This window comes from Abrus precatorius, unplaced genomic scaffold (assembly GCF_003935025.1).
Source record: "Abrus precatorius isolate BTA unplaced genomic scaffold, Abrus_2018 Scaffold3, whole genome shotgun sequence".
Lineage (NCBI taxonomy): Eukaryota > Viridiplantae > Streptophyta > Magnoliopsida > Fabales > Fabaceae > Abrus > Abrus precatorius.
The window spans coordinates 88,854-110,498 of NW_020874373.1; the positions used below are offsets into that span (position 1 = coordinate 88,854).

General features: G+C 31.4%; 3 protein-coding genes across 5 annotated transcripts; 2 read left to right on the forward strand and 1 right to left on the reverse strand.

The window, feature by feature from the left end:
* Positions 1-242: 242 nt before the first annotated feature.
* Positions 243-6,988, reverse strand: LOC113863151 (F-box/kelch-repeat protein OR23). 3 transcript variants are annotated; one of them, XM_027496607.1, is made up of 3 exons: positions 6,020-6,987; positions 3,474-3,512; positions 795-1,635 (listed from the first exon to the last, which is right to left on the reverse strand). In XM_027496607.1, exons 1-3 carry the CDS (start codon positions 6,946-6,948, stop codon positions 1,344-1,346), a joined length of 1,260 nt encoding a protein of 419 aa, XP_027352408.1. In that variant the 5' UTR covers positions 6,949-6,987; the 3' UTR covers positions 795-1,343. The 3 variants fall into 3 exon arrangements, with proteins under 3 accessions (XP_027352409.1, XP_027352408.1, XP_027352410.1); XM_027496609.1 differs by lacking the exon at positions 795-1,635 and adding an exon at positions 3,138-3,379; XM_027496608.1 differs by lacking the exon at positions 3,474-3,512 and having other exon boundaries at positions 243-1,635; positions 6,020-6,988.
* A 2,624-nt stretch (positions 6,989-9,612) lies between these two features.
* Positions 9,613-10,242, forward strand: LOC113860718 (transcriptional regulator SUPERMAN-like). The gene has a single exon (XM_027493218.1). The coding sequence runs from the start codon at positions 9,613-9,615 to the stop codon at positions 10,240-10,242; it is 630 nt and encodes a 209-aa protein (XP_027349019.1).
* Positions 10,243-19,935: 9,693 nt separating this feature from the next.
* On the forward strand, positions 19,936-20,487 carry LOC113863953 (zinc finger protein 11-like). Its single transcript, XM_027497760.1, has one exon. It carries the CDS (start codon positions 19,936-19,938, stop codon positions 20,485-20,487), a length of 552 nt encoding a protein of 183 aa, XP_027353561.1.
* Positions 20,488-21,645: the final 1,158 nt, after the last annotated feature.

Consider the following 21,645-nt stretch of genomic DNA (forward strand, 5'->3'; position numbering starts at 1 on the left):
AGTGAACGTGACGTATAACATTTATTTGATGCACCCAAAAAAAAAAATAGACCACAACTTTTGAATCAGAAATCAGCTAATTTCCACTTTCTGATTCTCGACTGTCAAAGAAACAAATGAATGCATGGTTTCGTAAAATTTAGCTGTTATTTGAGCAAGGACTATGAACTCTGGACTTATTGACCCATCTATGCAGCATTTAATTTTACTCCTTTTTCTTTTCTTTTCTTTTCTTTTTGTTGCAAATAGTTTTAGGATAAGAAAATAGTAGCTTAGTCTAAGATAGAAAAAACCACCTTATTCAAAACTTACTTATAAAAAACTTTCTTTTACTTTATTTTAAACAAACGAGTACATACTTAAATTAAGAATGATAATGAGTTTTAATAACAACTCCTCTATCATAGTTATTGGATAATTTTCATTCCCTTTACTTGCTACATAATTAAGTAACAAGCATTTTTAATATTTTTTATGAATTAATAAAACATGAAATACTATTATAAAATAAAATATTCATTGTAAAAATACAGTAAGGTGTGAAATTACAAACTAAATCGTTCATCAAAATTCAAATACAACACAATAAGGTATCAAGATATAATACTATATTTTAAAATTTATTAAAGAAAAACCAAATAAAGGGTCTAAATTTTCTTTTAGACAGAAAAATATTCTAAAGCTCTAGTTTTAATTCATTATTTTAACTTATATATTAAATTCAATCATATATATCGACACAGATACACATTCGAATTTCCTTAAATTATGAAAAAAAAAACATTTAAAAAAAAATCACTTAAGAAAATATCATAAATTGTTTTTAACATATAATAAACTAATATAAACACTTGCTAACTTTAGAGGCCTTCCATCTGTCGTCCCATATACTCCTGCTCTGACAGGCTCAACCGTGCAATCTGAACTAATGTGGCATGTTTAGCTGATGTGAGAGGGAAGATGCCGAGGTGTGGCTGAAGTGGATCTGCATTCAGCACTGAACTCAACTCTGGAGTATAAAATCAAGCAACAATTTTGTAAGTTAACATTCATTTCTTTATCCATTACAAATATTTCAGTACTTCAGGGTTAAAACACTAGTACTAGCTGATACAATTGTCAGTACTTCAGGGTTAAAACACTATTACTAGCAGATACAATTCTCAGTAATATCCAAATTTAGATGGTAACAACTAAATACAAAATAAATACCCTGATCAAAACATACTAAATACAGAAATATACAAAGAAGCCACCTGCTTGGAACCAGGTCAATCTAATTATGGGATACACAAAAAATTAGGCAGTTTTCCCTAGACTATATAAATACGATGCAAAATAGTTCATAGACAAATTGGGCTCAATACAGCACTATTAATATCTATAGAGTAATTGAAAGGTGATTTTGTGACTAGGGATCTCCATGACTTCTTTTTTGGGCTATATATTTGAATGTACAGAGTTCCAGCCCTCTTATTCTGTCTGGACCTTCGCGTTTCTGTAAAATCAACACCACATGAATGTGTCACTACATACAGCTCCGCGTCTACTACTACAAAACCAAATGACGAATTGTAAGGGGCTTTTCTTGGCACGCGAGACTCGTATACCCAACGATTCGAAGACATGTCATATCTGCAATGTGTATTCATCAAGTCAATTAACAGATTTACAACTTCAAAAGTTTTTTACGAGTAAACAAGCAGAGCCATCAAGAATGATGCAAAATCTCTACTAAGTCAGCGGATTGCAAGTTCAGGAAATCTAGTGCAAGGACATACAATGAAGCAAAAATGTAAGAAAGCATACAAATCAATTAGAATGCATGTTTATGTGAATATGAGCTAATTGGTTTTACCGCAACGGGCCATTTGCAGTAGACAAGCTTGACTTCAACAGTGAATCATTTATGTTTGGATAAATTTTAAACAGGAAAAAAAATTGACTATGCGGAAAGTAGAATTGATTTTTGTAAAAGTAGAAAATTTTAGGAGCTATTTGGTTTTAAAAAATGTTTTCACTTTTAATTGCAAAATATTCACTTGTTTTCAATAAGAAACATTGAAAACAATCTTTTATTTATTCATTTTTCTATACAAATCTTTGAAAACGGGAAACATTTAAAACATGGTAAACAATTTTTAATTAAAAGTGAAAATGAAAAAAAAAAAACTGTTACCAAACAACTCCTAAGCTTTCAAGGTTAACAAAATTGATTCAGAATGTATGAAGCATAAAAAATTTAAAAATATACCTATACTTACACTTCAAAAGCGATTTTCTACTTTCCCATCCAAATCTTCTAAACTCCACTTTCATAATACCATTCCCAAACACGAATCATTTTTGCGACTTCAATTCTTTCAAAATCAATTTTACCATAGTCCCAACCCAAATGGACCTTATACATAATAAAAGGGCCAAAACAGTGTAAATCTGCCAGCAAGCATTTCACTTCTGGTCCAGTAGATGACTGATAAGAAAGCTAAATAACCAATACAATTATTTAATTATCTTGTAGCATTTTATAGAAAACCCCCCATCATCCACTGCCAAACCATGGATCATTTTTAAGCAAAGTTTTTTATTCTGCTTGCCTCATTAATCCATTTGTCAAGATCCGGGGGGGATGAAAATTTGTCAAAGTTCAATGAATCACAAAACATAGTTTACACGTGCAGAAGTTACTGTGTGTTCTATTATTCCATATCCCCATGCCTGATGAAGTCCTGGCAGTTGCAGGACTTCATTAATTAGAATGACATCAGAAAAATTTATTCTGCACATTTTACATTACAATATTCATTTAAGTGCAAAACATTTTCTCTAGTGATTTTAATTTAATAAAGGAATCATGTTAATGAAAAGCATGAGGCACTACTACTGCAAGTAACATTTTTTTTTTCTAATAAAACATACATCCATAAAACTACAATTAGTTATAGAGCCTAGATACTAAGAGCTAACATCATGGAAATAGTTTTACCACTATCCTTTTGTAAAACATTTGGCTTTACACCTAAGATTGGTACAGCCCTAAACCGGAATCAACATCTTCCTAACCACTGACCTAGGTCCTGGTGTAAGTGATAAATAAAAAGACCAGGGATTCCAATAACACAGAAGATTACGCAAATAAAGAATCAGTTTGACAAACATGCTGATTAGCCAGAAAAAGTATTTGTTCACTGACTATTATACAACTTCCAGAGAGAGAGAAAGGTGCGAGTTACTTTCCTATGTGGCACCACTGCTACACCTGCACCCTAGGTGAAATCAAAGTTTAATCGTATCCTAACTGTAATCGCCTGAATTTTAACTGGACTGTTTAAAAAATTTTACATGATGCTCCAATTTGTTCACGTCAAATTCATAGATCCTACCTTGGATGGGAAAAAGGAGATAAGATGTAAGAATGCAAAACAAGAAATCATAACACAAAACATGAGAGCCTAACTATTATGTATCATTACCTTGTAAAGAAGGATTTGATGAAAGAAATATTCCTATTCCTAATAGAAGCAAGACAAATACAAAATAAATCAAGAATACCAACAAGTATAACAAGAAAGAAATCCAAAAGTATTTAGACATATAAACGAACAAGACCATATAGAAGAATATTAATTATCGATATTCTTTGATGAGTAATATTTTATTTGTTACATGTTGCATTATTCTCATAATGATTGCAATTTTATTGTGAGCTTGCAAGGGGCTTTATGGTATAAGAGCCTCGTAGGAGGTTCCGTTTGGCCAAATACTGTTATTGTTTTAGTGACATTGGTCAGTCAGTCATGGGGGAGAGTCAAGACAAGAGTGCCAGCCAGTCTGTTAGATCCAATTAGAGCTAGGTGGTGGTCCCACTCAATAGAATTGGTGGGGTGGTCATGATATAGGGTGCATATCAAGGAAGAATAAGATTATTATACTCAACCTTACATAGATGGTCATGATTAAATTTAAGCAAAACCAATATTTACCATCCATGTAAGATTTATAAATAAAATAACACAAATAACTGAATAAGGAATCAGTGTAATTAAACTCAACCCAATTCTTGATTCGGTTGAAATATGGTATCACCAGTTTAGTTAGTAAGTTACTAGTTGAACCAAACAAAAACAAACACCCACACGCATACAGGAGCACACTTAAGTTTATAAAATACGGGTACCTCTAAAGATACATTTTTAACAAGTTCAAAACACAATCAAACAACCCAAGTGTACAAAGTACAATACAAGATTACTATTACTATTACAACTATAATTTCACGACACATAATACAACTAGATTCAAGGAGGCAAATATGGTCCCTCTCTATTCATCAAATATATCCAAAACTTTCCGTTTTCCTCATGCCATTTAATTATTTTGACTGCCTAGATTTTAAGATGCTGCAATGAGTACAAGAAATTACCTATGAAGCATGGATACATTTCTTGTCTGAAGTGCTTTGGTGTCGGTCATGTGTCCTACACCAAAAGCTCCAAACACTAGTTCAACACTCCTCATTACATGTTTAATTTATTAAAATAAAATAAAATTGTCAGCTTAAACACTTTGGATACTTGAGCTGACACTTTAAACACACCGACATTATTAAAAAAAATTAACTTTTCAAAGATTTACTATAAAATTAAAATAAAACATAAAAAAATAGCCCCTCTTACTGTTTTTTTGCAAGGTTCATTATCAATTAGCATAAAATAAATACAAAAGTTAGCGTGTTGGTTTGAGAACGTGACTGTCTTTCTCTGAAAGGTGCCTATGTCCTGTAATTTATACATTAGCCATGTTGCAATATGCATGTCAGTGTCGTGTCTGTGCTTTATATAGGAAATGGCCAAGGGCCCAAAGAGAGGAGTACAGCTCAGAGGTAAAACCTAACCCAAGGAAAATCAACACTCACTTCAGTCCAAGCCACACAAACCAAGAAACACAGCAGAGAACACGTGATCAGCAGAACACGGAACCAGAAACAGGGAAAGTAAAACAATCACATATAGAATTTTTTATCAAAATTGAATCAGCATCGCCAAGATGCACCTTATTGCAGTGTCCTAGTCCCTGGATGGAGACGATTTTGAAAAGGTAAAAGGAGAAATTAGGTTTGAGTTTGCTGAACTGGGAGGTTTAAGTCTAGGAGTGTGAAATTTTCTTGGCAAGACTGAGTATTATTTTGTTCTGCCCAGTCCACAAGCATGCTTTTGGTTAAATTTGAGAATACCTCGAAATGCAGATTCAGTGCGCTTTTGTTCATCCCTGATTTCAGAAAGTTGGGTTCTCACCTGGGAACAGGATCACAGAACCCAACCCAACACAACACATGGAATGTACAATTCTATGACCTGGAGTGTGATCTCTCACTGCCATACAGAAACAACTGTCTACAAAGAATGTCTCAAAAAATAGAAAAAAAAAAAGAGCTACAATTGAGGTATAATGACGGATCGAGCCTGACAAAAAAGGAAGAAGTTCCCATTCCAAGTACATAGCACAAACTTGTCCAACAACACAGTGAAGCATAAATGCATAACACAATTATTATTTCTGAATAAAAATTTGAAATGTGCATTAAGAATCAGTTCAAATAACAGGACAAGATGACCATGCCCCTCACGAAACCTTTTCCTTTTATAAACCACTTATTCCGACAACGGTTTCAAAAGAAGAGCCTAAATAGCTAACGTATTTGCTCCACTTCAAATTAGCAAAACTACGATATAAATAACAGAAAGAACGGCCCCAAATTAGTATGTTAACCAGCCATTTCTTAACCCAGCACCAAAATTCAACAACAACAAACAGGATAGTTTATCTACATCATATACACATTACATTACTCAGCCCTAATCAAAACCACATGAATGAACATTGCTCGCAACAAATAACTCATTTATAATTTCACACACTAACAACACCCTGAGTCCCTAAACACTTACTCATTAACCAATCAATCAGTCATGAATTCATACAATTGAAGAAAGAAAGAAAGAAAGAAAGAAGAAAGTACCTCAAAATCTCATTCCCATCGAGCATGAAAACCGCGGGACAGCCACGGTCCTCAGCCACAACAATCTTCCCAACCCTAACCATCTCTCCATCCCCCCACATATCCCCAACCTCACGCCACGGGCCACCCTCTACTCCCATCACCACCGCATCCCTATAATATTCATCCACCGGAAACACCCCGGAAATAGTTCTGGAGGCGCCGTACCCTCCCATCACCCAAAACTCCCTCCCCTCCTCACCCACGAACCCCACACAGCCCGCACGAAACCCCGGAAGAGGATCCAAAGCCACCCAACGGTCCCTCCCAACATCGTACCGCTCCACCGACCGAATCCTGGTCCCAGCAGCACCAAACATGGTGTGTCGCGACCCCCCACCGGCCACCAGAATATGCCCTCTGTGAGGAACAGCAGCACATGCGAAGCTTCCACGCGGGGAGAGCATAGGAGCGCGTGACTCCCACGAAAAATCATGGAAGTTGAAGCGAAAAGTGGAGGACGTGGGAGAGGGACGATCGATGGGGAAGGAGCGCGTGTCGAAGAGGGAACCACCGAGAACGTATATATGAGGGCCGAAAGAAACAGCAGCGAAGTTACAGAGACCATAAACGGAAGGGTTACAAGGCATGGGAGGGAGAGGGCACCATGCGAGTGCGTTTGGATCGAATAGAAAAGGGGAAGCGATTGAAGGGTCTTGTGGGAATATGCAGAGAAGGTGATTGTTGCGTTTTAGAGATGTTAGAAAGGACTTCGAGGAGAGAAGCACTTTCCATGATTTGCATGTTCCTTTGAGCCTTCCGTGGTGGGAATATGGTACCTTTGAGAGGATCAATGCTGCGACGTCGTTTGGGAGACCTGGCAGGATCAGCGTTCCGTTCCCTCCCACACCGCCACCCACACCGCCACCGGACTCCGATTCCAAATTCATTCTCTCTTTTCTGCTCTGTCAACGCTCCCTTTTCATTTCCACTATTTCGCTATCGCTATCGCTTTTTTATAACTCTTTTCCCGTTTTCTTTTTCCGCAAGACTCTGCTTCTCCACCACTTACATTTTCCTACAAACAAATAATAATATTTATTAAGTCGAGATAAATTATTTTATACTTCATTTTAAGTTCAGTTTTTATATAATTACGTTTATTTGTTACATTATCTTTTAATATAATTTGTTAAAAAGTATATTTAAATTAATGTAATTAATTATAAATTTTATATTCAATTGAGATTAAATTTAATTATGTAGGTATGCAGACCCAATCCCGTTTTTATCAAGAATGTAAAATACACCTTGGCAATGTAGCCGTACGCAAAACTGACAATTTTAGGCTTGAAAAAATATAGGATAACGTAAACACGCCAAACATTTATGCTGTCGGCACATTTCAAATAGCAGCATGCTACTAGAGAAAAAAAAAACATTTTCAACATCTCCGAACATTTTATGCACACTTCAAATCTTGAGGTTGTGTTATGCCACGTTCATTTTTTAAGAGCAATATAAATTAATTTATAGGTTACTGTTTTGAATTATCAAGTATGTAGGATATTTTCACGGTCATAGGTACTAGGAGTTAAATGGACCATGCTTATCAATAGCACTGTGAGATTAATGGGCTTAGAATATCGAAACTCTAACCTTTTTATAAGTTGGGCTAAAACGGGCTTCAAGCATGCGTTTGTTCTAGAGCTAGCTAGTCTATAGAGAAATATACGCATACCAACAAAAAAAAAAAAGTGAAAGAGACAAAATGTAGATGAAAATGACAGATTCCATATAAGAATATTCTTGTTATTTGTCGTATGACACTATCTTTTTTTCCCTAATATATATGTTAACAAAATGTGTGTAATTTGAGAGAGAGATTTCTAAAAGTCATTCGCAAATAGAAAATATATTTTAGAAACAAATTTTTATTTTCTGAAAATTTAATTTTATAAATCACTTGCATGCAAATAAATTATGAAATTTAATTTTCTAAAGACATTAAAAACACTTTTAAAAATCAAATTCCAAAATTCACAATAAAAGGATGATGAAAATAAAACAAAAATTTAACGAATAACAATCCCAAACATGTAAATATACCTCTGTACCCTATATTCACTTATGTCTTTACTTTTTTCATTGGAATTTTTCTAAACACCTCTCTCTCTCTCTCTATTTGGTATCTTCTGAAAATAAAATGTTACTTATTTGTGGATTCAGCATTATCACATAAGTAAATTAAATTATTATATGATAATGCTATTATATATTTAAATTAAATTATTATATAATTTATTAATACTAAGGCCGTACAAAAAATAACCCTGATCAATTTAAATAATTAAATTTGATTGAATGTTTAATAAATCGAAGTTAAATAAATTACGAAAGTGGTTTGCAGCGAGAATAATATATAGTTTCATCGTTTATTACGAGGACAGTTGTGTAACGCGTTGCGAGTGCAAAAGCATTTAATTAGCTTTTTGAGGTCTTAATAAAAGTAAATCTTCTGATTGCATAGGTATTATCTCCTTTCCTCCCTTGTTTTGTTGTTACAACGAGACTATTATTACATCGGCTAGCTTTTTCATAGACTACTAAAATTAGTTAATAGCCAGAGATTTGGATAATTTATAAGAGCCTGTTTAATTTGAATATCTGCCTAAAAATTGGATAATTTAGACTAAAACCATTATTACTCTTTTGAATAGAACTAAACACCATATATTTAATCCTCTTCACTAACTGTTTGTTAACTTTAAACCTGAGTTTAACTATTTTAAAATAAACAAAAAATATATTAAAAATCTATTTCTTATGTTAAAAATATAATTAATCTTTTTTAATAAAATTTTACTGTTATTAATTATTAAACTTATGACAATTGTACCAAAAAATCAACATATTCTCTTCAGTAAATGTTGATCCTATATTTAAATTCAAGTTAGTCAATACATTAAGCACACGTTCTTAACCGTTACCATGCATTCGTTTACCATAAAGTAACTCTATTACCTCCTGCAATAACAAGAAAAATGATTGTTAAACACCCATTTTTCATCGGTTTTAATAGAAATCTGTTTATAGATCAACGGCAAAGAAGTAAAGTAGTAGTATTTCTGTTGCGGGCGAAAAATTGCGTCGGTAGGATCATTTCAATAGTATATATTAATTATAGAAGTCAAACTTTGATGAAAGTCACTAGAGTGTAATAGTGTAAGCATTATATGCGAGAGGGTTTCCAGGTTAAGGCAAAAGGGAATACCACTTTAACACAGCTTCTCCATTATACTTGCAAAGAAATATCTAAATACAGTAGCTTCAGACAGTGGCAGAGATGAAGTACGCCTGCTGAGAAAGATCTTCACTTTCTGCCTCAGAATATATACAAAGCTGAGCTTCAATATCAACAAATGGATCACTTTACTCATAACCGCTGAAGTCCAAAGAAGTGAGTCTCTTGTAAGAGCTAGCTAGATCCATGATCCTTTTCTTAATTTATTAATTCTATGGTAACAAAGTCAATTTTTTTTACTCTATGGCTATTTTTTTTCTTCTCTCTACAGGTTACAATTTGGAGTGAATTAAACAAGTCTAAAAGTTCCATGGAAGGAAACTATCTGACCAGAACCACGCATAAAGGGGACAGCTTTGGCTTTGAGGAGCACATATGGGGAACTTCATGGCCTGCAAGAAACTATGCTTGTAGCTTCTGCAAGAGAGAGTTTAAGTCTGCACAAGCTTTGGGTGGTCACATGAATGTTCACAGAAGGGATAGGGCAAGATTGAGATCATCCTTATCCACATGGGTTTCTGAGTGTCCTAAACCTAACCCTAGCATTAAGCCTAACCCAACTCATCTTTCACCCTCCTCTCCATCATCATGTCTATCTGATAAACTGTTGAATAATGCACATCGTTCTCCACTTTGTAGCCCTTGTATGAGTTTGTCTTCTTCAGTACTGACCCCAGCTTCTCTCAGTGGAGAGAAGAAACCAAAACTCTCATCTTCCCAACAGCTTCCTCTTTTGAGTCCTCAAAGCAGAAGGGAAATTGAGATGAGTAATAAAACTGGGAGTGGGTTAGGAGTTGAGGAATTACAGGGTTGTGCAATGGGAGTGGAATGCAAGGTTTTCAAGAGTAACGAGCATAACATCAAGTTGGAGTTGGGAATAGGGTTGATTAAACACCCAAAGGAGAAGTTAGATTTGGAGCTACGATTGGGCCATTGCTAGCTAGCTATATATGTAGCTTGGTGCAATTTGTCAAAAAAATATCTGGCTGATCTGCAAATCTGAAACTTCAACTTTGTTTTAATTTCTTGCACCAGTAATTTTTTAATCCATTTAAGATGCTTTGTATTATATTCTGCATATGAAAGACCTTTTATTTTGTGATCTGAACTTTTCTAATTTAGTTGCTTTCTTATGGTCGAAATTAACGGCTCTCTCTCTCTCTCTCTCTCTCTCTCTCTTTCTTTATTATCCAATTCCAAGGTGCGTAGAAAACCAGTTTGGTGCAATGGTCGAGTGTTAATAATTGAAGGCCACAACCACAATTCACAAAGAGGAGGAGTTGAAACTTGGGAGAGATTCTTAATTTTCATAGTTTTGTATTATAGGTCTCAATTGGCAGTCAAATTTTGCTCATACTCTTCAGAAATTTTCACCTTAATTGTCTGACAGCCAACGAGTAGAGTTCTTTTTTAGTTTGACTGAATATGAATATTTAATATGATTTCCAATAAACTATAATTTCCTCAGTCTCAATCTGAAGATAGATGAACACACGTGATCATTCGGATAGCTTGATCTTTACAGTATCCATGCATTTTCCTGGGTACATGCACCAGTACTCTTCATGTTTCTTGAGGGTAGTTTCTGTCTCGTTCTTTCTTGGAAACACATGATATAATCATGTTCAAACGGGGATCAATAAGATCAAAACATCTTTCTTTTTATAAAATTCTCAATAAGATTGATTAACGTATATATAAATTCGGAAGTCATCTTATGAGATAGATAATCTAAATATTTTAAATATATTAATAAAATTTTTATAAAAAATTGATATAATTTCTAGTATATTGTCTTTACTTTATTATAGTTATGATAAGATTATTTATTCATAAGGTAATTTATACAAACCCATAAATTAATAAACAATATCAAATCTATATGTAATAAATTAACTGAACATATGTCGTTTTAAAACTGGCTATACAGTTTTCTACTATCCTGGTAACAGTGCAGTAATTCAACCACATCAGTATTTTCTCTCACACCAGATATAGCGCGTGCTGATTTATTATTGAACAGTCATATAAAATATTGGCTTATACGCTAAGAATTCACCAAAAATAAGTAATGAATCTTCTATTTAAATATAATTTCTGATACATGTGTTAATGTACTTATATAGATATACATATACGTGTTTAATAAAGCTAGAGTAATGTTATTCCTTCATTACTTTCCCATACTCTATAACTTTCTTTTATATCCTAAAGAGAAAAAGGAAACGGTAAGTTTCTGTCTTCCTTTGTGCGATGTACAAAAGAAAGATGTACAAAAATGTCAATAACAGACATTTTAATATATTTTTTAAATATTTTTTATTATTAAATAAAATTTATTAACGACAAAAATATGAGTTTATTTCTAGTTTAATTATTTTTATTTATAATTTTATAATTTTTAATAAATTTTAACTAATAATAAAAAATATATTAACAAATTATATTACACTGTTCTAATATATAATAAGGAATGTTGTTTAAGAAATTAAAATTAAAATAAAAGTTTAATTTTGATAAAACATCTATGAGTACATTGTCAACTAATTAGCTAGTTAAAGATCCACGAAAACTAAAATTTAAAATAATCATTAATAAAATCAACGATTTTTAATTATGTTAATTCATACTTAAATGAGAGTATAAAGTGAATTTCTAAAAAGTAATATTACCACATATACTTGGGGTATGATTAAGTAGGAATTTAATGATCTCGGTGATTTTGAAAGCGCCGGGGATTTGGTGGGCAGTGGAAGACGAAAACACTACGAAGTAGAAACAAAACATATATGAGATTACGTAAGCCAAAATAATATAGGAGTAGAACGAAAAGGAAGACCCAGAAAATATGTCAGGAGTCTCAGGAGGGACATGCAACCTGTTATGAATTTGATGTCCTTTTCAGATAAACTGTCAAACAGAACATATATAGAGGATAGAAAAGGGAAATGAATTTGCTTGGCTACACAGTAACACTGTGTAGCTTTGGTAGCTCAATTCGTTTTCCCTGATTAATTTATTCAAACTTGGAAGTGGTAGTTTAGGGGTCTGTAATGGGGGCCTTGTGTGTTTCCCAACGTTGGATATCTTGCATGTTCCCCATGCCATGTCTGCCTTACATACCATCATGGCCTTTCCCTAAAAATAAACGCAGTGTTTTTGTCAGTACCATCCAAAAGCAGGAATGCTACTTTCTCTCTCTTTTCATTGGTCTGTGAAAATCAGCACCCAAATATACATTAAGAAAAATAAATATTTGATCAAACTCAGTTTCAATAAAATATTAGTATTATTAAATACTTAAATGCAATCTAAGACTTTTAAAAGAATGATATAAGGGGATTACAAATGTAAGAGCACAGGAAAGGAGGTTTGAAGAATGGAAGGGTACGTAGTGCAATGCAATGATGTGACATGAGAATATATGAATGAGGAATAATGAAGGTGGGGGAAGATAAATGGAGATAAGGGTGTACAACACAACAACCTGCCAAAAGTGCAGTTCTAGTGAAAGAGGAGGAATGGGTTAAAGTAAGTTAGTCGGCGCACGTCACTTTCCTCTTCCATCCATTCATTCATCTTTCATCCTTATTTATTTACTTTTTCCAAACCCAAACTACCTTTGCCATCAAACCCCACACACCAACCCAACCTCTTCCCAAACCCAAAGAGAACAAAATCATAGCACCTTTCTCTCTTCCTTTAATGAATCCTCACCTCATTCCTTTTATATACTCCATTTTTCTCTTCTTCAATACCTTTCATGCATACGTTCACTGTTGTCAATGGGCCTCCACTACCGGGCTTATGATGACCCGCCCACAAGTATTTGGATTAGGCCATCTATTACCATGCTGATTCAAGTTCAGGGCCTATAGGCTTTGTTTAGTGCCCTTCATGTAATATTTTTTTTATATATGTTGAATTTAATTAATATTAATATTAAATTTGGCATTCTAATTATTTTATATATTTTTAAAAAGTTTTAAGCATCATCAATTATATTTCTTTTAATCTATAATATTTTTTAAAATATAAATAAATATTTGATTATAAGTTCATATTCATGTGAATGTTTAATTTATAAAAAAAACTGATATGATTAAAATTTGATTTTAATTAAATGATATTTAATATCTGATCCATTTTAATTAAAAATTGATATTTTATTGTGAATTTTTTATTTACAATTTACATTAAATTAAATCAATTTACGAACGTTGATAACATGTGAAACTTCATTACTTGTCATTGCCATGGAAAAGACATGAAAGTAAGTTTGTTATAGCTGTAGAATTTGTTTGCTTATACGGCATCATATATATAGAGACATATGAGGTGACATGAGGTCTAAAGTACAATAAGAAATACATATATAGCCTAGTCCAATAAAAGAACAAGATTGGGGAGCTTTTCATCCCAATTCGTAATTAAGCTGCTTTAATTTCTTACTAACAACGATCGAGAAGCAGCCAAACAGTGTTAATAAACACAAAGAGGAAAATGTTAGCTTAGTAAAAGACAGGCCAATTTGGTAGAGAAAGCCACGACACTCGCGTTAATGTCTTTCGTTTTCTTGTCAATGTCCTTGTCTTATATGTCCCATCTCTTCCTTTATTAACTATCTTGCTTACCAAATCATAAAAGCAATCCCTAATATCCCATTTGGTTAATTTAATATGCCATAAGTTAATATATAATGTAATAGATTTTATTTTTTTTATTTAATCTTACTATTTACGTATAAATGATATAGTAATGTAAAAAATTGAGTGAAATAGCATGTCTATTACTGTGCATATGCGTATCTCAAACAATTAATTAGAACAACATATTGAAGATACAAAAATACAATAACACTTTTAATAAAATTTATTATTTTTAAATAATTATAAAATTATTTTAAAAGATAAAAATAAAAAAATAAAAATTTAATTACCAATAACATGAAAGCTACTCAAAGTTACAGTCGTATATTAACTTTTTTTTCTTAACTATTTGTAATAATTTAAGCAATGATTTGAAATAATTGGCAGGCAAACACAGCAATCCTGCGTTACTGCTTGAAAAGAAAGGAACTTTGTCTTTCAGTATGGTAAGGGGCGAAAAAGAATGTCATTCATGCAGCAAAGAAACGACAGTTGAAAAAATATATATATATCCATTGAATTTCTAAGAAATTATGCAAAGACTTTTTTATTTTAAAAATATAAAATTAATAGTTAGAGAAGATTTAGATGAGAATTAGGCATTAAAAGAGTTATAAATAATAATTTAAAAAGAGTTAAGTTTATGTTTCATAGCAAGATAAAAATACTTTTTTTTTTCTTTCTGAGTTCTGTTGGGATTTGAGTGGTGACATTAGGGTTCACCGTGAAGTGAGCTTGAAGTCATTCTTGACGATAAGATAAAATGGAGCAACAAGTTTGGAAGTAAGGAGGTGTTTGGTGATACTTAAATCCTTTACGTTGACGCAAATCAAAATTAAAATTTGTGAAATGAGTTTCTTTTTCGCTAATGTGGTAGCACAAAGAAAAAGGAGTACGTACAAAGAAGTTTATTTCGAAGAAACAAATCAGAGATTGAGGCTGAATGATCCAGGCTAGGCTTAGAAGATTTGAAGTGAGTTTCTACGGAGGATGAATATTCGAAAATGAGGAGCACAAAAAAGGGTCAAATTCGATGAGAATGAGATTGATGCATGCCAAAAACATAATGGTCTTATTTGGATAAACTTATAAATAAAGAGAAGAAAAATAATATAAAAATGAATAATTTTTTTTCATAAATTAAAAATAATTTATCTTCTAATTTTTAAAGAAGTTAAACAAAATTAGTTTCTAAAAAATATAAAAATATAAATTAATTTTAACTTATAAGAAGATTTTTATTGATTTTTTACACTATTTTTTTTCTCTTGCAAAAACTTATTTACAAGATTGCTCAAATAAGGCATAGACAGAGTCATATCTAGTGTTAACATACGTTGAATTAGGTGACTTCAAATCATTCTTGTATTAGGCAAAGTTCATATAAAAATGTGTCATATGATAATCTTAAAATTTTCATTGAATAAGAATGAATTTGTAAAGGTGATCATAGAAGAGTTAAATATTTATGTTGAATTAGATTATGATGATCTTTGTTACTTATGTCCTGAGTTGAATGTTTTGGAATTCAACTTTAATAATTCAACTTCTTAAGAAAATTGAGTCTGAAATAAGAAAAGACTTTATAAAGAATAGATAAGATTAATAATTTAGAAATGTTTAACAAAACAAATATTTTTTTTTTCTTGGATGCTAGTGAAACATCGCTAGAGAAGGAAGCTTGGCAGTTCAAATCCTAAGGAACTTTACCCAGTAAAGGAAGTCTCGCAGATCTAGGAACAAGTTTTAGATTTGAAGCTCTAAATAGGTTTATGTATATTAAGGAGAAAACATGGATGGATTTAATATCTACTAAGGATAAGGATCACGATTATAATACATTTCAAGCATTTTTTTTAAATTATTTAATAAAATTATCAAATAGAGTTATTTTTGTTAAATAATTTTTTATTTAGAAAATTGATATTAATAACCTCGTATTTTAACTCAGAGTTATTTTTGTTAGATAAATCTCGTTAAACATACTTATATATTTGTTATTTACCAAACTTATACGAGGATTGTGTATCTGTTTTGTTTGATTTCTACTTCATGAACTTATTATGTATATCTTTTATACTCACTCTTATCTCTTCCTAATGGTAAAAACTCATAGTATTTTCCTAACTCATAGCATGTTGAAATGATGTGCTGTCGCTACCAAGAGTTTAAGCTTAAGGACAAGTACAAGCTACAAATGGCAAGCTCTCTTCATCACCTTCCACTTATCTATGTCTATTGGGAAGGTTCCTTCGTGTTTCCTTGCAAAAACTACTATATACAAGGTCCTTCAAAACATTCCAAGAAGCACATAATCTTTTATACTGTGTTTCAATAGCTTTAATTGTCTGATTGAAGAAAGAGTGAAACAGAAACAGATTAAACATATTAACTTATTTAGATATATGTAAAAATTATACTTATAAAATATATTCAAAGTGATTATAAAATTAAGTTAATTAAAAAATATATAATACTTTTAAGAAAAATATTATTTAATAATTTAAGAAAAAAATTTTAAAACCCATTGTTACTCTTCCATTTGAACTTACTTTTTTTAATTTTCTTCTCTCTGTTACTTTTTGGCCTCTAACCAAACACATAACAGCTAAAGGAAGACGAAATACTAGGCAAATGTCATATTTTTATTATTTCAATAAGTACAAATGTAAGAAAAATAAAAATAAAAGAGTGGGATCACTTATACAAGATAAAATCCCTCCCTCCATGCAAACACAAAATTTCAAAAAGATATAGATAAAACAGTATAGTAAAAAGTACTTTTCTTATGTGTCCCGTCTTGCCTAGAACTGTGGTCAACTATTTATAAAAAAGAAAAAATAATTATATATAATCTAATTATATAAAAATTTATATTATCATGCAAAAACTAGGAGAGAAGTGTAGAATAAAATAGTGATCAGATGAAGAGATATAAAGGGAAAAATATAATATCATAGAAATACGTCGTATAAAAAATATACTCATTTATAAAATATGAGTTAAATGAAAATAATAACACGTTTACTGAATTATGAATTAATTTTTTAAAGATTGTTGCATTATTTATACTTACATTTTAACTAATCTAATGATCAAATGCATATTTGAAACATATAAAATAATTATCGAATTTATCATTTTATATTATCATTCCAGTCTTTTATGAAACGAATTAATATAGTTTTATCATCAACAAACAAAAATCATATTAAAAAGTAGAGTATAAACAGAACTGCAATCCTTAACACAAAAGGTTATGGGTTTAAGTTCTGTATAGAGATTTTATACTGTAGCATGTCACAGCACCCTTATGAGATCCATGCATGATTTTAACTATGACTAGCGGCACCAATTTGAAAATAAGATAATTTTTGTGAATTCATTGTAAGTATCTCTGAATAACTATTTATTTAATAAATTATTCTTAAAATAAGAGTTTGTATGATAAATTTAATAATAAAAATTATTAAAATAAATTAAAAATAACTTATTTTAATAAATTATATCAAATGATTTGTTAAAATAAACTGAAAATAATTTATGAGAATTATAAATTATTTTTTATAAACTTTTTATGTTCATAATAATGATCTAGAGAAGAACCAACACCTAAAATTTTTGGCTTTAAGAAAAATTGTCACTAAGAAATGACCTCTATATCCTGAAATATGTTAAACATCAAAACCCAGCCAGGAATATGTATTAGTCCAAACCCGTCTTACTAGTCTATCAAAAGCAGTAGATGAGAGGTAGATTCAATATGCTCACAGTAGGGAAGACAAAGAAGACTGAGAATCTTTTAAACATGCACCCTTTTTTATATTCACTTTTGTTGGGATTCTTTCCACTGTGACCTACCAAGCAAAACCAAGGATTTTAGAAGATACATAACAATGACAAACTGTGTCTTTTAAAAAGTCTTCATCTCTTGTGAGAAATAAAAGATAATGAGGAAATAGAGAATTGATTATATGTTGAACTCGTACAAAAGGTTACACTTTTATCAAGATTATCATGTATCTCTCTCATTACGCATTTGTTTCTTCCCATTCAATTCACATGATACATCATATTTTGCCACTAACACCTTTTTTCAAATGGGATCATCTTTTATTATTATTCTCCCACCCCCCCCCCCTCTTGCTCAAAGAGACAATTATGTTAAAATCTCTAAATTCTTTACTGCTCTAAGACCTCTTCTTTTTTTTTTTTTTTTTATTTGCAAATATCCTTCCATCATATAACACTTCTTTTTATAAAAACAATTTAAGAACTTACCGTATATAATATAACATGATATAATATAAAAAGTGAATTATTTAACATGTACTTAATAGTAATGATCATGCGACAATAATTTTTCTATTTTGAATTCTTACCCAAATATATGTTCGTTGGATTTCTGATGTACATCACAATAGAGTCTATATTCGAGTTGAATCGATTTTGAGGTAGAAGGCATATGTGTGATCATAAAAACTTTTGCCGTTTAGTTAATATTAGTTTAAATATAATATCAAACTCTTATTTATTTATTTTTAATTTGAATTGGATCAATTATTTGTATTTTTACCTTTTTTTTATTGTTAATGAAAATTTATTTTAATTTTTATCAATAAATAAAATTTTATTAATTAGAGTAAGAAAAAAAAGTCTCAAATTAATATATAAATTCCACTTAGTGCCAATTTTTTCATTTAATGATCAGCACTTATTGCTTAAAAAAAGCTCTAATACATAATAAACATTAAAAAATATTAAAACTATTAAATCTTATCATAAATTGTAATTTAGCTTAAACTACAAATTACAAATCAGAATAATCTTAATTTTTTATAAAAAAATGACAATGTATTCAATAAAATATAGTTTAAGTTAGATATTACATGAGAGTAAAATAAGAAAATTATTGAAGTTTAATATACATGCAGTTCCACGTTGATTCAATTTTAAACATGAAAAGCGAATCAAATCGAGCCAAAAAGAAAAGAAAAAAAAGGTTTTGCCAATACTTTGTTTGATTATTATTATTTTTATGGTTTAAAAGTATTTAAATTTTTTCTTGTACATCCACGTATCACAGTTTAGTTTGCATCATTGTTGGCCTGCTATTACAAAATTTCTTCAAAGAATAAAGCAATAAATCACAATATTCATTTTGCTTCCCTAGCTGGTGTTATAAAATGTTTGATTCATAGAAAAAATAGACACCAATTCAACGTGTTTGGTTTTGTTTGTTTTTAAATGATCTCATGAAGACAATTTAGATTTCATTTTGCTTTGTCTCGATTTACAAGTGTACGTAAATATGTTTTGGCGCTTGAGTTTAAATAAACAACACATAACTAGCTAGGTTGTTTTGATATAACAGTGAGCTAAATATCATTTTGCGCTCACTTTCCTCTTCTCCTTCTCGTAGAAGCCTAGCCTTCCTCCAATCCTACTTGTCCACTTCAAATGGATCCTCCATTGAACCAAAAAATAAAGAAGATAGAAAAATTAATCCGATTTTGGACCTTCACCATTGTTGAATTAATAATTAATTCATGTATATGATCCGTATAATGTAAAGAGAATAAGTACAAGATCAGGTAATATAATTAAACTTGTTAGGAAATCAAACCTAGGTAGATGAAAAGCAGAAAAGCCCAAATAGAATAGGGAGACAGATTAAATCAATCATAATAAAGAATAATAAAGATAAACTAATAAATAAAAAATGTATTTTTCCTGTCAGCTAGAGATGGATCCACAGCCGGCTTGTAGAATACTTCTCTAAGAAAACATCTGAGACTTCTCCACTTTACACACAAAACATTCACTTGACAGAGTTAGGTAATGTCTATGTCCTCAATTTGTCTCTTGCTGAAACCCGCTTCCACCCTCTCCTTTCTATAATACCTTTCTCTATGAGTTTCCAATTCTCATATAATTATTAATTCCCAAAACAAATTAATTAGGTCCATATCCCCTCGTTTACCATGGACTTAAACTACCCAGAAGAGTATTCCAAGAGCTCCAGCGAAGAAACTGAACGATCATCAGAGCAAAATGATGATATGGGAACTGGGAGATCCTATGGGTGTATCTTTTGCAAGAGAGGCTTCACCACAGCACAAGCTTTAGGTGGACACATGAACATACACAGGAAAGAAAGAGCCAACAAGAACAAACCCAGTTTTGTACCTCCTTCCACCTCAAGCAAAGTTGATGACAACAACTATTCAGAAATTCCAAGCCATCTTGTTGGAGGGAATTGTTATTCCACTTCTCCTGTGGTAGAAACTAATAGCTACCACCATCAAGTTTATTTTCCAGCAACCGCATGTGGTATTACACCTTCCCTTGTGCAAAATAGTGAAGTCTTGTGTGTAGAAAACCAAAGGGATCCTCACCTGTTTGCACACGATTGGAGGAAGAGAAATGTGAGCTTGTATACTAGTCCCTTTTGTGTTCATGAAATTAAAGACAAGTTTGAAGACAGTGAAGAGAATGGTCTGGATTTGGAGCTGAGACTGGGTCATCATCCATAGAATTTGCGCATATATATTCTACCTATCAAGCATATATGTAGATATATATATATATATATATATATATATATATATATATATATATATATATATATATGAGTATATCAGATCGTGGGAGGGAACATTTCTCATAACAGAAGTTAATTTTGACCGTACAATCATATTTAACTATATATATACTTATGGATTATATGGTCAAATTAATTCCTTTCACCTTGCCCACTTTCATATATAAGCTTGTCTGCAATTTCTAGTCCCTATATTCTTATGGCTTATATAATATTGCATAGATAGAATGGCTTGAAGCAGCAAGAAGTCAAAGCTAGCTTGGGGCCTCTTCAAAGGAGAAATTAAGATGGGGTGCTCAGAATTCTTGTGAGGAAGGTACTCAAATAATTTTTCTCCTAAAAATGAAGTGTAGGCCTAAATCTCACTGTCAAGGATTCTAGACCAGAACTCCAGAAATTCCTAATTGATTAGTATGTGAATGTTTCTTTTGGTACTCATTTTTCTTCAGTTTTGGTACTCAGCTTCTTCCTTGTTACAATTACAATGAAAATTAGGATAAATCCTATCATTTATATATTTATATATGTTCTAATAAATCTATTAGCATAAAATCCAAAATTGTGTCCGTGTAATAAAATAAAATATAAGATTCTGTCGTTTCTCCACTGGTCCATCTGCTTTGCATTGTTTGATGACAGGTGATCGATAACGTAATTACGTAACTGCTCCGGCAGGATGCGTATTAGCTCACTAAAACCATATAGAAGGAGACATTTAGTTATATTATTAATTTCCTCTAACAGTTGTCAGTGACTCTAAGTTCATACATAAACATATATATAAGCGCAGTAAGTTGCACATTATATATGAAAGTTATTTTCTTTTTTTACGTGGTATCCAAGCAATAAACAAAATGATTTATCTCGATTACTAATTACTTCGTCTACCTCTGGTGTAAATAGACAGCAAGAATTGTCAGCGATAATTTGGTTGAACAATAGAAAATTGCTGTAGTCCACCAATCACCTCTATAAAAAAAAAAAAAAAAGATTTTTTTTTTTTTTTTGCATGGTTTTACATATTTACAGAATCATTTTCAGCTTATGTATTTCAAAATCTTCCTAGATCCTTTTTTCCTTTGTCCGTTTT

Coding starts and splice junctions, on each gene's coding strand:
- LOC113863151 (XM_027496607.1), bottom strand. CDS start 6,948: ATGAATTTGGAATCGGAGTCCGGTGGCGGTGTGGGTGGCGGTGTGGGA. Junction 3,513..6,019: donor GATGGGAATGAGATTTTGAG/GTACTTTCTTCT, acceptor TGCTTCTATTAG/GAATAGGAATATTTCTTTCA. Junction 1,636..3,473: donor ATCAAATCCTTCTTTACAAG/GTAATGATACAT, acceptor TACACATTGCAG/ATATGACATGTCTTCGAATC.
- LOC113860718 (XM_027493218.1), top strand. CDS start 9,613: ATGGAAGGAAACTATCTGACCAGAACCACGCATAAAGGGGACAGCTTT.
- LOC113863953 (XM_027497760.1), top strand. CDS start 19,936: ATGGACTTAAACTACCCAGAAGAGTATTCCAAGAGCTCCAGCGAAGAA.